At 36.3% G+C, this 16,550-nt stretch overlaps 1 protein-coding gene across 1 annotated transcript in view; it reads right to left on the bottom strand.

The window, feature by feature from the left end:
* LOC118642705 (ATP-binding cassette sub-family A member 3-like) overlaps positions 1 to 16,550 on the bottom strand; it is a 250,011-nt gene that overhangs the window by 144,328 nt on the left and 89,133 nt on the right. Inside the window, exons 5-7 of the mRNA XM_036280627.1 lie at positions 10,968 to 11,122; positions 3,110 to 3,265; positions 2,553 to 2,763 (exon numbers count right to left, since the gene is read on the bottom strand). Coding sequence (XP_036136520.1) covers positions 2,553 to 2,763; positions 3,110 to 3,265; positions 10,968 to 11,122 — 522 coding nt within the window. The remainder of the gene's footprint in view (positions 1 to 2,552; positions 2,764 to 3,109; positions 3,266 to 10,967; positions 11,123 to 16,550) is intronic.

A 16,550-nucleotide genomic window follows, 5' to 3' on the forward strand; every position in this document is an offset into this window, starting at 1 on the left:
GGGATATAATGAACAAAACAAGGTGATTAATAAAGAGACCCAGAGACATGGAAATAGAGTTCAGACTGACAAACTTCAGAGGACTGTGTTGGGGGAGGGGGAGGAAGAGATAAACTAAAGAACTTGTGCATATAAGCATAACCAATGGACATAGACAACAATGCTGGGTTGTGGGGAGGTTGGGAATGGAAGGTGTATGTCAATAGGGGAAAAAGAAGAAACAGTTTTAATAAAAATAAATTAATTAAAGAAAAAAATAAGTATAGAGTTAATATATGAACCATTCATCTATCTTCTGGTTATTTGAAAAATATGAAAACTTTTATTTGTAAAAATATGTATGTACACCTTTGTTCATTGCAGAACTATTCATGTGCCCAAGATACAGAAACAACTGAAGTGTCCTCTGATAGATTTAATAAAGAAGATATGGTATATATATATAAGATGAAATACTATTCTGCCAAAAGAAAATACATTTTCCACAGTATTGATGGATCTTGAGAATATCATGCTAAATAAAATATCAGATGGAAAAAGAACCATAAGATTTTTCTCATATGTGGAATATAAAACTGGAAGCAACAAACAAACAGATAAACAAACAAACAAAAACTCATAGACACAGAAATTAGCACGGTGATTCATAAAGGGAAAGGTGGTGGGGAGGTAGTATGGGGTGATATGGAGTGGGGGTAAAATATATGGTGATAAAAAGAGATTTGAGTTTTGGTGGCAGACACACAACACCATATACGATGATGTATCATAGAATTGTATGCTTGATACCTATATAACTTTATTAACTGATGTTACTCTAATAAATTTAATAAAAAAGCTTACATATTTAATTTATGTGGCTCATAACCCAGGTGCATTCAATTCAGATGCATTAGATCTAATTTCAAATGTAGAACCCCTTTTGAATTAATTGTAAAAACTGAAACCTGTAAGGTGATAATAAACTTTAAAGAACTAAATGGGTATATAAATATAACTAAGATATATTTTTTGATATATTTGGGCCCTAGATTAGTATTCTATGAAGTGGAACTGTTGTTTTGAATATTAAATATGATGTCTAAAGTGAATACAACAGTACCTAGTACAAAGAAAATAATTAATGTGAGTTTAATAAATTCAAATACTGAATAAATGATGAAGATATTCATCCTCAATTATGTTTATTTACATTTATACCCTCCAATTTTGGATTTCAATTACTATTAATTTTAGCCCCCAATAATTCACTGGTATATCAGTTTTACCTCCTAAAAAAACTGTATACTTATCAAAGTCATATGTTGCTTTATTTCACGTATGTGATTTTGTCATTCTACACTACATTTTTATGGTCAATTAGTATATTTGTGTATCTGAGACAACTTAGCAAACAAAAACTAGGAACAGAGGTCACTGATTTTTCTACTTTCTCTCATCAACCAATCAATTACTCAATAAAATAAATTTGTTTGGAGGTAAACCTGCATTCTAGACAAAGAAAGACAAAGACAAAGACAAAGAAAACTGTCAGTAGGTTCTAGATGGAAGAAATAAGCATGGTCTTTGTAGGTTAAGAAAAGTACTTTTTGCCCTGCCCAGTTTGGCTTAGCAGTGAGAGCACTGGCCTGAGGACTAAAGGTTGAGGATTCAATTTCAGGTCAAGGGCACATATCTGGGCTGCAGGTTCAATCCCTGGCTCTGGTCGAGGTCATGTGGGAGGCGACCAATTGATGTGTCTCTCTCATACCAACACTTCTCTCTCTCCTTCTCTCCCTCCTTCCCTTTTACTCTGTAAAAATCAATGGAAAAATATTCTCAGGTGAGGATTAACAAATAAACAAATAAAAAAAATTAATTCCTGAGTCTGAAAGTATGGGGTGAAGAACAATAAATAAGTATATACAGTGTTAGGCAAGAGTAGATTTACAGATGTTTGTAGGAAAATAATACAATAATTATTAGTACAATAATTAATAATACAAGAATAAACTCTGTGTTTTGTGTACTTACAAAAGTAAATCTACTTTTGCCCCACCCTGTATATGTACTATCCAGATTGTAAAGGGCCTTAAAAACCAATTAGAATAATTGATACCTATCCTGCTTAGTGGTGGCCAGTTCAATAATTCATCATTTTATTGGCTCTCCCTCCTTCCCTGTTTTACTTTCAGATAGACTACCCACAGATAAATATTCCTATCAGGCTGTGCTTTAGAGAGAACCCAGATTAAGGCACTCAGGAACCTAAAAAAATATCACATGGGGCCTTAGCTAGGTAGCTCAGTTGGTTAGAGCATCATCACAATATATCAAGGTTGAGGGTTTGATCTCTAGTCAGGGGACATAAAAGAATCAACCAATGAACACATCAGTAAATGGAATAACAATGACAACAACAACATAAATAAGGTGCAATGGCAAAAACAAAACAAAACAAAAAAACAATTGAGACCTAATTAATAGAGAAAAATAGATAAAATATAATTAAAATCATGTTAGAAGAGTATTACTAAGGCATTAACATCCTAAGAATGATCAAAGAGATAGACCATATATTTGTTTCAGGAAAACTGAAGAGCCACAGCATCGCAGAGTTCCCTTCACTATGATGGCTATGCGGTCACCCAGTATGTCAGCTTCATCTATGCAGCTGGTGGTCAGTAAGATGGTACGATTGTGTTTATACTTTTGAAGGAGATCCCAGGTGGTTCTTTTTGAGATGGGGTCCAAGCCAGCTGTGGGGTTATCAAGTATCACCACCTAGAGATCAGAAGAACAATTCCATAACCATTGATAATTGATGCCAAACTACTTGTGGGATAATTTATTATTTGAGGGGAACATATTTCAACTAAGATACAAAATCTTGACTAATAATAGTGGTAAAAAGTATAAAAAAATAATCTCAAACCATATTATAACAGCTGACCCAATAATGCAAACTCCCTTATTATCATTGGCAACATTTCCTTAAGATTCATACAACTCTCAGGTTTGTGCCAGTGAAGTTTTCTGAACCAGCTGGCAGAAACCCATTTTTAGTGTATGAGTGTGTGCATACCCCTCCCTCTCACCTCCTCTTTGTTCTCGATTTTTTCTCTAATACCTTAGGGTTTCCTATAAGAGCTATCATAATGGCGAGTTTGCGTTTCATTCCTGTAGTCAGTGACTTTGAAATTGTATCACGCTTTTCTAGAAGGTTAAAAGTAGATAGCATATGGTCAACTTCCATATGGTACATCTTTTGACATTTTCTTTTTGCCTAGAAAGATAAGTCAAATTTACATGATGCATCCCAACTTTATCCTCAAAAAGTTCTTAGATCATAACATATATTTACAAGGGTTGGCAAAAGTAGGTTTATAGTTGTCTGTAAAAAACAGAGTTTATTCTTTTATTATTATTTATTATTGCATTATTTATTTGTATTACCACTGTAAACTTATTCCACCTACACATATAAAGATTTTGCAATTACATCCTTAAAGCATTTTACACCAGCTCTATTCTTACATCAACTACATAGTATCTTTTTTAAAAAACTCATTTTTTTCCTCTATTGATGTTAGAGAGAGAGGAAGGGAGAGGGAGAGAGAAACAGAAACATCGATGAGAGACGACATCAATTGGCTACCTCCTGTATGCCTCCCACTGGGTATCGGGCTCACAACCTAAGCATGTGTCCTGACTAGGAATAGAACCAGCGACCTCTTGGTGCATGGGTTGACGCTCACCCACTGAGCCACACCAGCTGGACCATAGTATCTATTTTCCCATTGCCTCCCTTTATGTTAAAGGAAAGTTCCAAAATTAATATTTAGAATTTATAAAGACACCTGAAACTCATTAACAAAGGGAAAAAATAAACATATCTCTAGCTTTCATGTTTGACAGAGTAAACACACATATCCCTTTCTCTCCCATAGAACTTAATGATTAAACCTGATTCCTATAAAGTGTAAACATCAACAGTTAAATCAGAAAGAATATCAGAACCAGAACTTGAAATACCACTGAACTGGAATTGCATTTAACATTTTTCCCTTGTGTATTCCCTAGCCTGAACTCAAAGCAATCCAAAGACTGGAAGTGCAATGTAGTGCAAATAGAATGAGGTTAAGGATAAACCCTCTAGTTCTGGTTTGAGGAGTGGAAAATGGAAAACTCCTAAAGCTCTGAGGGACTGTGGGAGGCCCAATCCCATTTTTGCCTCTGCTCTTTTGTGGCCCAGACCATAGGAAGTCTTGAGGGAGGAGTGGTTGCGAGAGTAGAAAAAAATGGGAATCCTCCATGAGCCAAAGTGCTGAGGAAGGTGAACCTTCTCAGTTTAGTGGAGCCAAGGCTCCAAGAGGACAGGGCCAAACCCTGCTTTTTACCACACTTTCTGCCACTTGGCTGTGACACAATTATAAAAGTCAGTAATTTCTGGTTATGGGGGGGAGGACTGAAAAAGAAATTTGAGAGAACCAGCACATTATGGGGAAGTAACAGGAGAGAAGAGCAGAAAAGTAACATGTTTATGTTAAGTAAAGTTGTTTATGAACTCATGTGTTTACCCTGTCATTTCATGCATGGATATAATCCTAGTTAGAATACCAAACTTTAAAAATTATACTAATGAGTAAACTTCTATACTGGTGTGAAGTGACTAGTGGGTAACATAGGTTGATACGGAAAAAACACTGCAAAAATTTTGAACTGACATGGGAACCATAGCCCACAGATAAAACATAAACAATTTGCAGAGTATCATGCGGTATTGTTAAAAACATCCAGGATAAGCTTTTGCTGAGTTGCTGCCATGCAGGACGATGGCCATCTTGCTCCTTCCCAGGGCTCTGGGGAGAGGCAGCAGCCCCTCCTCAGAGATCCAACCCCACCCTGTGGGCCATTGAAATGCTAATTGAGGCTCATTAACAATCAGCATCTACCCGGCCCTTGGGAAATGCCCTTATACTGAGCACCTGAGGGAGTTTTTCAATCAACTAACAACCCAAAACTCTTCAAGTAACCTTGACTGCTAGCCTCCAGGCAAAAAGCTAGAGGATAACAGTACCTTTCCTGGGCTAGCAACTTTAACCAGGAAAGTAAGACTTGACAGTGGTGTTTAACGTGGGTCCTCTCTCGCTCATCTAAACCCAGGAGAGGGAGACACAAACAGCAGAACACCAACACCTACAGGGAAAATTTGGCAGGCTCCAAAGACCATTGTGATAGCCAAAATGGTGAAACACAGAAACAAAAGCCAAATGAAAGAACAAGTGACCTCCACCAAAGATGAGATCAATGTGGAGCAGTTAGGCACATTAACAGATCTAGAATTCAGAGCCATGACCTTGAGGAAGCTCAACAGCATGAGTTAAGACATATAGATGCTGAAAATAAACCAATTGGAAATTAAAAACCACCAAGAAGAGATAAAAAATGACGTATCAGAAATGAAAAACACATTGGAAAGAATAAAAAGCAGAGTAGAGAAAGCTGAGGACCGCATCAGTGATTATAAGACAGGGTAGAAAAAAAATCACCCAATCACAACCAAAGAAAAAAATGATTAAATAAAAGGAAGAGAGCTTAAGAGAACTGTGGGACAACTGGAAACGGAATAATATTCGCATCATAGGAGTCCCAGAAGGAGTAGAAAATGAGCAAGGGTTAGAGAATATATTCAAAGAAATAGTGACAGAAAACTTTCCTAATTTGGTGAGGAAAGAAGGCATTCAAGTTCAAGAAGCACAGAGAGCCCCAAGTAAGAAGAACCCAAACAGGCCCAAACCAAGACACATAGTAATCAAACTGCCAAAAATTAAAGACAAAGAGAGAAACCTAAAAGCAGCGAGATAAGCAACAGGTTACCTACAAAGGAAACTCTATAAGGCTCTCTGCTGATTTCTCACAAGAAACACTACAGGCCAAAAGGGAATGGCATGAAGTAATCAAGGTCATGAAAAACAAGGATCTGAATCCAAGACTGCTCTACCCAGCAAGGCTATCATTCAAAATGGAAGGTCAAATAAAGAGCTTCCCAGACAAAAAAAGGCTAAGGGAATACATTAGCACCAAACCAGCACTGCAAGAAATGTTAAAAGGACTGTGGTAATTGGCAGGAGAAATGGGAAGAAAAATAGAACCACACTAAACAAAAATGTCAATAAACAAGTACATATTAATAATCACCTTAAATGTAAATGGATTGAATGCTCCCATAAAAAGACAGAGAGTAGCTGATTGGATAAGAAAGCATGACTCATCTATATGTTGTTTACAAGAGACCCACCTCACAACAAAAGACTCACATAAATTGAAAGTGAAGGGATGGAAAAAAATCTTCCAAGCAAATAGAAAGGAAAAAAAAAACTGGGGTAGCAATACTCATATCTGATAAAATAGACTTGAAAATGGAGGCCATAACTGGAGACAAAGAAGGCCACTACATAATACTGAAAGGATCTATGCAACAGGAAGATATAACCTTGATAAACATATATTCACCTAATATAGGAGCACCAAAATATATTAAAAATCTTCTGGATTACTTCAAAGGAGAAATCGATAGCATTACAATCATAGCAGGGGACTTGAACACCCCTCTGACATCGCTGGATAGATCCTCTAGACAAAAATTAGCAAAAAAAACCCAACAAAACAGAGAGTCTTAATGAAACACTAGACCAAATGGATTTAATAGATAACTACAGAGAATTACACCCCAAAACTGCAGAATTCACATTCTTCTCAAGTGCACATGGGACATTCTCAAAGATGGACCACATGTCAGAGCACAAACTACAACTTCAAGAAGACTGAAATCATATCACACATCTTCTCAGATCACAATGGAATGAAACTAGAAATCAATTGCAAGAAGAACATACCATGTCATTTGAACACATGGAAGCTAAATAGCATGTTATTAAACAATGAATGGGTCACTGAGGAGATCAAGGAAGAAATCAAAAACTTCCTGGAAACAAATGAAAATGAAGACACAACAGCACAAAATCTATGGGATGCAGTGAAAGCAATTCTGAGAGGAAATTTCATAGCACTACAGGCCTACCTCAAAAAACAAGAAAAATCTCTAATAGAATATCTAACCTCACATCCTAAAGAACTAGAGAGCAAACAAAAAGAAAACCTCAGAGCAAGTAGAAGGAAGGAAATAGTAAAGATCAGAGCAGAAATAAATGACATAGAGACCAAAAAAAACAATTCAAAGGATCAATGCAATAAAGAGCAGGTTGTTCGAAAAGATAAACAAGATTGATTGACCCTTAGCTAGACTCAAAAGAAACAAAGAGAGAGAACCCAAATACACAAAATCAGAAATGAAAGAGGAGAGGTAACAACTAACACCACAGAAATACAAAAGACTGTTAACTACTATGAACAATTATATAGCAACAAATTCGACAATCTAAGCGAAATGGACAAATTTCTAGAAACACATAGTCTCCCAATACTGGACCACGAAGAGATAGATAACTTGAAGAGACCAAAATCAACAGAAGAACCAAAGATGTAATCAAGACTCTCCCAGCAAGCAAAAGCCCAGGCTCGATGGCTTCACGGGGAAGTTTTACCGAACATTCAAAGAAGAACTAACACCCATTCTCCTCAAACTATTTCAAAAAATTCAAGAAGAAGAAAGACTTCCAAACTCGTTTTATGAAGCCAGCATAATTCTAATTCCAAAACCAGAAAAAGACACTACAAAGAAAGAAAACTACAGGCCAATATCCCTGATGAACATAGATGCCAAAATCCTGAACAAAATCTAGCAAATCGGATCCAGCAATACACCAAAAAAATTATTCACCATGACCAAGTGGGATTCATCCCTGGGATGGAAGGTTGGTACAATATTTGCAAATCAATAAATGTGATACACCACATAAATAAAATGAAGAATAAAAACCACGTGATCATATCAATAGATGCTGAAAAAACCTTCCACAAAATCCAGCACCCATTTCTGATAAAAACGCTCAGCCATGTGGGAATAGAGGGATCATATCTAGACATAATAAAGGCCATATATGAAAGACCTCAGCCAACATCATACTCAATGGGCAAAAACTAAAAGCATTTCCCTTAAGAACAGGAACAAGGCAAGGATGCCCACTTTTGCCACTCTTATTTGTCATAGTACTGGAAGTCTTAGCCACAGAAATCAGACAGGAAGAAAAAATAAAAGGGATCCAAATTGGAAAGGAGGAAGTGAAACTGTCATTATTTGCAGATGACATGATTCTATAAATAGAAAACCCCAAAGACTCCATCAAAAATTTACTAGACTTAATAAATGAATTTGGCAAAGTAGCAGGATACAAAATTAACGTCAGGAAATTGATGGCATTCTTATACACCAAGGATGAACTCACAGAAAGAGAAACTAAGAAAACAATCCCATTTACCATTGCGGCAAGAAAATTAAGATACCTAAGAATAAACTTAACCAAAGAAGTAAAGAACCTCTTCACAGAAAACTAAAGATCACTTAAAAAAGAAAGAGGAAGATATAAAATAGTGGAAGCATATACCTTGTTCATGGATTGGAAAAATTAACATAATTAAAATGTCCATACTACCCAAAGTGATCTATAGATTCAATGCAATCCCCATCAAACTACCAACGACATACTTCACACAACTAGAACAAACACTCCAAAAGTTTATATGGAACCAAAAAGACCAGGAATAGCCACAGTGATCTTGAAGAAGAAGACCCAAACCGAAGGGATCACATTACCAGATTTCAGGTTATACTACAAAGCCACTGTAATCAAAACAGCCTGATACTGGCACAAGAACAGGCAGATACATCAATGGAACAGAACAGAGAACCCAGAAACTGACCGGAGACAATATGCTCAATTAATATTTGACAGAGTTTGCAAGAACATACAGTGGCATCAAGACAGTCTCTTCAATAAATGGTGTTGAAAAATTTAGACAGCTACTTGCAAAAAAATGAAGCTGGACCACCAACTTACACCATACATGAGAATAAACTCAAAATGGATAAAATACTTAAATGTAACTTGTGAATCCATAAAAATTCTAAAAGAAAAGGCAGCCAACAAAATTTCATACACAGCAGAAGTTTCACTGATACAACACCTAAGACAAGAGAAACAGAGAAAAAAATGAATACATGGGACTGCATCAAACTAAAAAGCTTCTGCACAGCAAAAGAAATGAGCACCAAAACAAAAAGGGATCTCAATATATAGGAGACCATAATCACCAATGATGCATCAGATAAGAAGTTAATTTCCAAAATAAATAGAGTGTTCTTACAACTCAACGAAAAGAAGACAAAGGACCCAATTAAAAAATGGGCAGAGGACCTAAATAGACACCACTCCAAAAAGGACATACTAATGCCCAAAACATATGAAGGAATGCTCAATGTCACTAATCATCAGAGAGATGGACATTAAAACAACTATGAGGTATCACCTCACACCTGTCAGAATGGCTGCCATCAACAAATCATCAAACAACAAATGTTGGCGAGGGTGTAGAGAAAACGGGACTCTAGTACACTGCTGGTGGGAATGCAGACTGGTGCAGCCACTATGGAAAACACTATGGTGTTACCTCTAGAAGTTAAAAATTGATCCCACTTCTAGGAATATACCCTAAGAAACCTGAAACACCAATCAGACAGAAAGTATTTCTCCTATGTTCATAGCAGCACTATTTACAATTGCTAAGATCTGAAAACAACCCAAGTGTTCATCAGTAGATGAGTGGATAGAAAGCTGTGGTATATGTACAGAATGGAACACTATGCAGCTGTAAGAAAGAAAGATCTCTTATCATTTGAGATAGCATGGAAGGACCTTGAGAGTATTATCCTAAGTAAAACAAGCCAAGCAGAGAAAGACAAATATCACATGATCTCATCTATTTGTGGAATATAATGAACTAAACAAACTGATGAACAAAATTGACCCAGAGACATAGAGATGGGGTACAGACTGACAATCCCCAGAGATGGGGGATTGGAGGGGAAGAGATAAACCACAGAACTTTTATGCATGTATGCATGACCAATGGACATAGACAACAAAGCTGGGTATGGGGCAGGGTGGATGGGGAGGAGGGTGTCAATGGGGGAAAAAGGAGAAATATCTGTAACAAAAACAAATTAATAAAAAAAAATTTTAAATTTAATAAGAAATGAACAATCCAAACTAAAATAATGGACACAGGACCTCAACATGTATTTCATGAAAGAGGGTATAAAAATGGAAAATAAGCACATGAAAGTTGAACAACATCATTATACATTCATGAAATGCAGGTTAAAACAAATATTAGACACCATTACCCATAGATTAGAATAGTTAAAAAAACGTAAAAGTGTTAACAATACCATATTTTGGCAAAGACATATAGTAAGTATAATTTTCATATATTGCTGGTGGGAGTGCTGAATGATACCACCACTATGAAAAACTGTTTGACAGTTTCTGATAAAATTAAACAATTAGAATATAGTAAATACTCTGAGAGACATGAAACATATTTAAAAGCTGTACATAAAATTGAGTTGTATTTATACTTACCAAAGCCTAGAAACAACCCAAATGTCCTTTAATTGGTGCATTGTATTACTTCCAAACATGAAATACTACTAAGCAGTTGAAAGAAATATGCAGCACATATGGATCTTAAAGATACTCTGCTCGGAATAAGTAGCTAATTTCTAAAGATTATATATGATATGATTCCATTTATATGACTTCTAACAAGACAAAACAATAGTGATGAAAGATACCAGTGATTACTAGGGGTACAGTGATGACTACAAAGAAATAGAGTGAGGGATTGTTTTAGGGTGATAAAACTGTTCTGTATCTTGGTCATGGCATTGGTTAAATGTGTTAAAATTCATGGATCTTAATATAAAAAATTAAATTTACTGTATAATTTAAAAAATTCTGACTTACCATAAAGTAGAAATAAAGGTGTTCTGATAGTGTCAAATCATTAAACAATATGTCACACTGTGAGCAGAAGCCCAAGTTTTTCCGAATATCAATTATATTTTTTGAGAGGGCGTACCCATTAATATAGGCCTCTCCTCTGGTTGGAGGATAGCAACCTACAAGTAAAAAGAAAACATGACAGAAGCTGAGTTTTGGTGAGCAAACATGATAAAACAATGTGAATTAGCACCTCAAATTCAGTTTATTTATGGATTACTAAAAAAAATGAACACTATCTATTACACAAAAACAATTTATTAAACTATCTAGTTATAGCTAGGTAGTAGAATTAGCTATCTTTAAATTTTCTTTTTCTCTTTGCTAATATATACTAATTTGTGGCAGTCAATATGGATTATATTGGTATTAAAACTATTCAAATATTTTGCTATATTCCAATATATTTGTATTGAAACCAGTTAGTTCCTATATTTGTGAACCATATTAGGTACTGTGTAAATTCTATAAAAAACATAAAGATCTAGAATATAAAATTTTTGTCCTTAAGAAATTTAAATATTAATAATGAGTTAAGATTTTGTGGGAAACTATTTTTAAGATGTAAAAAAGAAATTATATAATTATTTAAACCCTATAAATTATTTATTCCATTTAAAAATGTATCCTTTTTAAAATTGAGATATAGTTGACATATAACATTAAACTAGTTTTGGTATACAACAATGATTAGGAATATATACATACTTTTAGATGATCACCACAATTAGTATAACTAACATCCATCACCATACATAGTCACAAATGTTTTTTCTTGTGATGAAAACTTTAAAGATTTCATCTTTTAGCAACTTTCAAATATACAATACAGTATTATTAACTATAGTCATCATGCTGTATGTTACAGCACCATAACTTATAAGGCTGTACCTTTGATCCCCTTCACCCATTTAGCACACCCCTTATTCCCTGCTTCTGGCAACCACCAATTTTGCTCTCTTTATGAATTCAATTTTTAAGAAAAAGATATTCTCTCTCTCTCTCTCTCTCTATATATATATATATATATATATGATATGGTATTTGTCTTTGTCAGATTTATTTTGCTTAGCATAATACCCTCAAAATCCATCCATGCTGACATAAATAGCATAATTGTCTTCCTTTCTTAATGGCTGAATTATATACTTATATAATATATAAATGTATATGTGTATGTATTTATGTGTATATCATATATCTACTTTATTCATTCATTCATCTGTGAGAACTTGCATTTCTAACATATTCCAAGGCCATGTTGATGGTCAGAGGACCACTTTGAGAACCACTGAGTTCAGGTAAAGGTTACACTGCTATATAAAAGAAACTAAAAGCAGACAAATTTTGTACACAGGATAATCCAAAGGAGAACAATCCAGGTTTGTAGGAAGATCAAATCCACATTTTCTTTATCCATTCATCCAGCAAATGACACTTAGATTGCTTCCATGTCTTGGCTATTGTAAATAGTGCTGCAACAAAAGAAATAAATACAACTCAAGATGGAAGATGGTAGCTGTAGTCACCTTCTACCATGACTGCACCTAAATTACAGAACAGTGATTTTCAACCTTTGCATCTCATGTTATACATAAACTAATTACTAAAATTCTGCAGTATACCAAAAAATACACATTTTGCTGATATGACAAAATATAGGTATAATTTTGATTCATGTATCTGGACAGCTATGGTTGTTGTCACTTTTTATTTGACACTCTCAGGGAAATTAGGTCAGTGCCCCTGATTGAATAGGTATTACATGTCTTAAAATTTTTTTGTGGAACACAGTGTACCTGTCACAGCACATTAGTTGAAAATTATAGTTATAGAACAATTAACCTGGAGAATCATCTGAAGACTAGCTTAACATAAGTCTTATAACGAGGGATATAAAGAAGAAGTCACATGAAGACTGGTAGAAAGGGCAGAGGCACAAAATGAGTTTGCCCTACACCCATGTGTAGTGGTTGATAATCCAGAGGGATATCTGAGCAACAGAGGTTCCCCCTGGAGCAGAGTTCTCAGCCCCAAGCCAGGCTCCTAGCCCAGAACACCAGTGCTAAACAGAGGAGCCCATATAATATCTGGCTTTAAAAAGTAGCAGGGATTCCTTTCATCTCAGTGAAACTGAAAGGTGCTGGATATTTAGGCATCCTCTTAAAGGACCTACACACAAACTCTCATTCGCAGGCACTCACCATGGGCTGCACTAGAGGGACAGCAGTTTGGAAAAGGGGTGCCAAAGACATACAGGAAGAAACTGAGTTGTGTGACTTTGGGGCAAGGGCTGGAGGGACAGTGTAATTGTTCCTGTGGTGAGCCTTTCTTCTACACTGCAGATGGGCACCATCTTTCTTGTGTCAAGAACTCACCCTGACATGGCCAAATCTAATATTCATTAGCCTGGTGAACTCTGCTAGCTCCACCTTGATGATCTCTGAGACCCCAACCCACCCAGTTTGTCCATGGCTCAAGACTCTTTTGGCACCAACCAGCCTGAGCCCACACTGCAGTCTTTCTTTAAAAACGCTCAAGAAATTCCAGTCAAGCTTGGGGGGGGGGGTGCCAGAGACATGCAGGGAGAGGTTAAATTGTATGTCTTCAGAAAAAGGGTTGGCAGGACACCTGCCATTTTCCCTATGTATAGCTCTATTCCTGTGTGGCCAATGAATGCCATCTTTCCTCAGTTTAGCCTTTACCCAACACAGTGAAACCTGATTCTGCATGAGCCTGGTGAACTCCAGGAGCTCCATCCTGAAGATACTGCTCCACTGCAAAGTTCCCTAAGCCCCCAGCCAAGTGACCCCAATGTACCCTGACACTTTTGCTAAGTAGCTTCAGGATCATCACTGGTGACAAATCTGGATCTATATCAACCTGGTAAACAGCACTCACTCCACTCTGAAGAATCCCTAAAACCCTGCCTCACTCAATCTATGTACATATGAGGCACTTTAAGTGGCTGAGTCTTACAGGCAACCGGAAGACAGTGGCAGGTTTCAGAATGACTTGGACCTTTTGCTGATATACCCCAGGCGTAGTATTGGTGAAAGCTGACCTCAGTTTGCACCATGGCCTCTCCCACCTGCATCTAGGCCTCTCACAGGCAGCTATCAACTTCAGGCTGCTTTGTATCTTCTAATAGGTAGTCACAGGCAACATTTGGCATTGACCTGAACCACAGCCTCCCTCCACCAGGAGGCCCAATAACTATACACATGGTGACCAGCTTCAGACCACTACAAAATACAACCTGATTAGCCCCCAAAGAGGCACAGTTAAAGGCTAATCTCAGCAGGCAACAAACACAATGGGGGCAAATCTTGCTCCATGGGGTCAGCTCTCACACAGCAGCTCATACACTGTGGTCATGGCCAATCCTCAAAGCCAGTAAGCCTGAGGGTCAATCCCACCCATGGAGGTGCCAACAGAAGTCAAGACTAAAATACAACAAAAGGGTACACAAAATCAACACAAGGACACCCCTGGAGCATCCAGCTCACATGATTAGAAAGACTGCACAACTTGGCTCCATGGGACACCTACTATATAAGGTCACCCTGCCAAGACTGAAGAAATGTAGCATATCTACCTAGTACATAAAAAAAAAAAAAAAAAAACACAGAGAGAGACAGACAAAATAGGGAGACTTATTTAAAAAAAATGGCCACAATGAATAAAAAGTAGAATTCTCCAAAAAAAAAGAGCCAAAGGATAAGAAGGCAAGAGTTCAAAACCAGAAAGAGTTCAAAACACTGGTTATAAGGATACTCAAGAAAGTCAGTGAGAACTTCAACAAAGACAAAGTAAGCTAAAGAATGATGTAAAATAATTAAAAAAAAAAACAGTCAGAAATGGATAATGCAATAAGTGAAATAAATAATGCACTAGAAGAAATCAACAGCAAATTTGATAAAGCAGAAAATCAAATCAGCGATTTAGAAAACTAGGTAGCAAAAAAACACCCAATTTGAACAGTAGAAAAAAAAAATTAAAAAAATGAGGATAGTTTAAGGAACCTCCACGACAATATCCAACATAAAATTATTTGCATCATAGAATACCAGAAAAAAAAAAGAGCAAGGAGTTGAGAATCTGTTTTAAGGAATGACTAAAAATATCTATAACCTGGTAAAGGAAATAGACATACAAGTCTGGGAAGCAAAAAAGATAAACCCAAAGAGGCTCACAGAAAGACACATTATTAAGGTAATTATTAAGACATATTAGAAAGGTAAACATTAGAAGACAAAGAATATTAAAAGGAAGCAAGAGAAAAACAGTTAGTTACCTATAAGAAAGCTTCCATAATACTGTCAGCTTATTTCTTTTTTTTTTTTTTTGGTCTCAAAATTGCTTTTTATCTTTTTTTATATTATTGCTTGAACATCAGGCTTGACACAGAATAATCAGTGGCTTTTTGTTCTACATAATTAAGCATAATTGTTTTAATTACATTTTTCTCTTATTGACTTAGAGCAAACCTTTGAAACTTTAAAATAAGTTTTATACAGAACTTTTTTATTGCTTACCCATTTATTTTTTTCTTTTTTAAAAAATTACTTATTTTTGTTACAGATGTTTCTCCTTTTCCCCTCACTGATATTCCCCATCCCCCTCCCCACCCTGTCCCCAGCTTTGTTGTCCATGTCCATTGTTCATGCATACATGCATATAAGTCCTGTGGTTCATCTACTTCACACCACCCTCTCTTCTGGAGATTGTCAGTACCCCACTTCTACATCTCTGGGACTACCCCATTCCTCAGACTGTTATGTTCATTATATTCCACAAATAAGTGAGATCATATGATACCTGTCTTTCTCTTTTGGCTTGTTTCACTTAGGATAATACTTTTCAGGTCCCCCCATGTCGTCTCAAACGATAAGAGATCTTTCTTACAGCTGCATAGTACTACATTGTGTATATGTACCTCAGCTGTTTTACCCATTTGTCTACTGATGGACACTTGGGCTGTTTCCAGATCTTAGCTATTGTAAATAGTGTTGCTACGAGCATGGGAGTACATATATATTTTTCTGATTGGTGTTTCAAGATTCTTAGAGTACATTCCTAAAAGTGGGATCAGTGGGTCAAATAGAGATTCAATTTTTAATTTTTTGAGGTAACACCATATTGTTTTCCATAGTGGCTGCACCAGTCTGGATTCCCACCAGCAGTGTACTAGAGTCCCCTTTACTCCACACCCTTGCCAACTCTTGTTGTTTCATGATTTGTTGATGGCAGCCATTCTGACAGGTGTGAGGTGATACCTCATTGTTGTTTTAATTTGCATCTCTGATGATTAGTGATGTTGAGCATTCTTCATATGTCTCTTAGCCATTTGTAAGTGTAGTTTGGAGAGGTGTCTATTTAGTTCCTCTGCCCATTTTTTAATTGGGTACTTTATCTTCCTTTTGTTGAGTTGTATGAGCACTCTGTATATACTGAAAATTAACCGCTTATCTGATATATCATTGGCAATTATGCTCTCCCATACAGTGGGTTGCCTTTCCATTTTGATGACTGTATCTTTTGCTG

This window comes from Molossus molossus, unplaced genomic scaffold, assembly GCF_014108415.1.
Source record: "Molossus molossus isolate mMolMol1 unplaced genomic scaffold, mMolMol1.p scaffold_m16_p_3, whole genome shotgun sequence".
Classification (NCBI taxonomy): domain Eukaryota; kingdom Metazoa; phylum Chordata; class Mammalia; order Chiroptera; family Molossidae; genus Molossus; species Molossus molossus.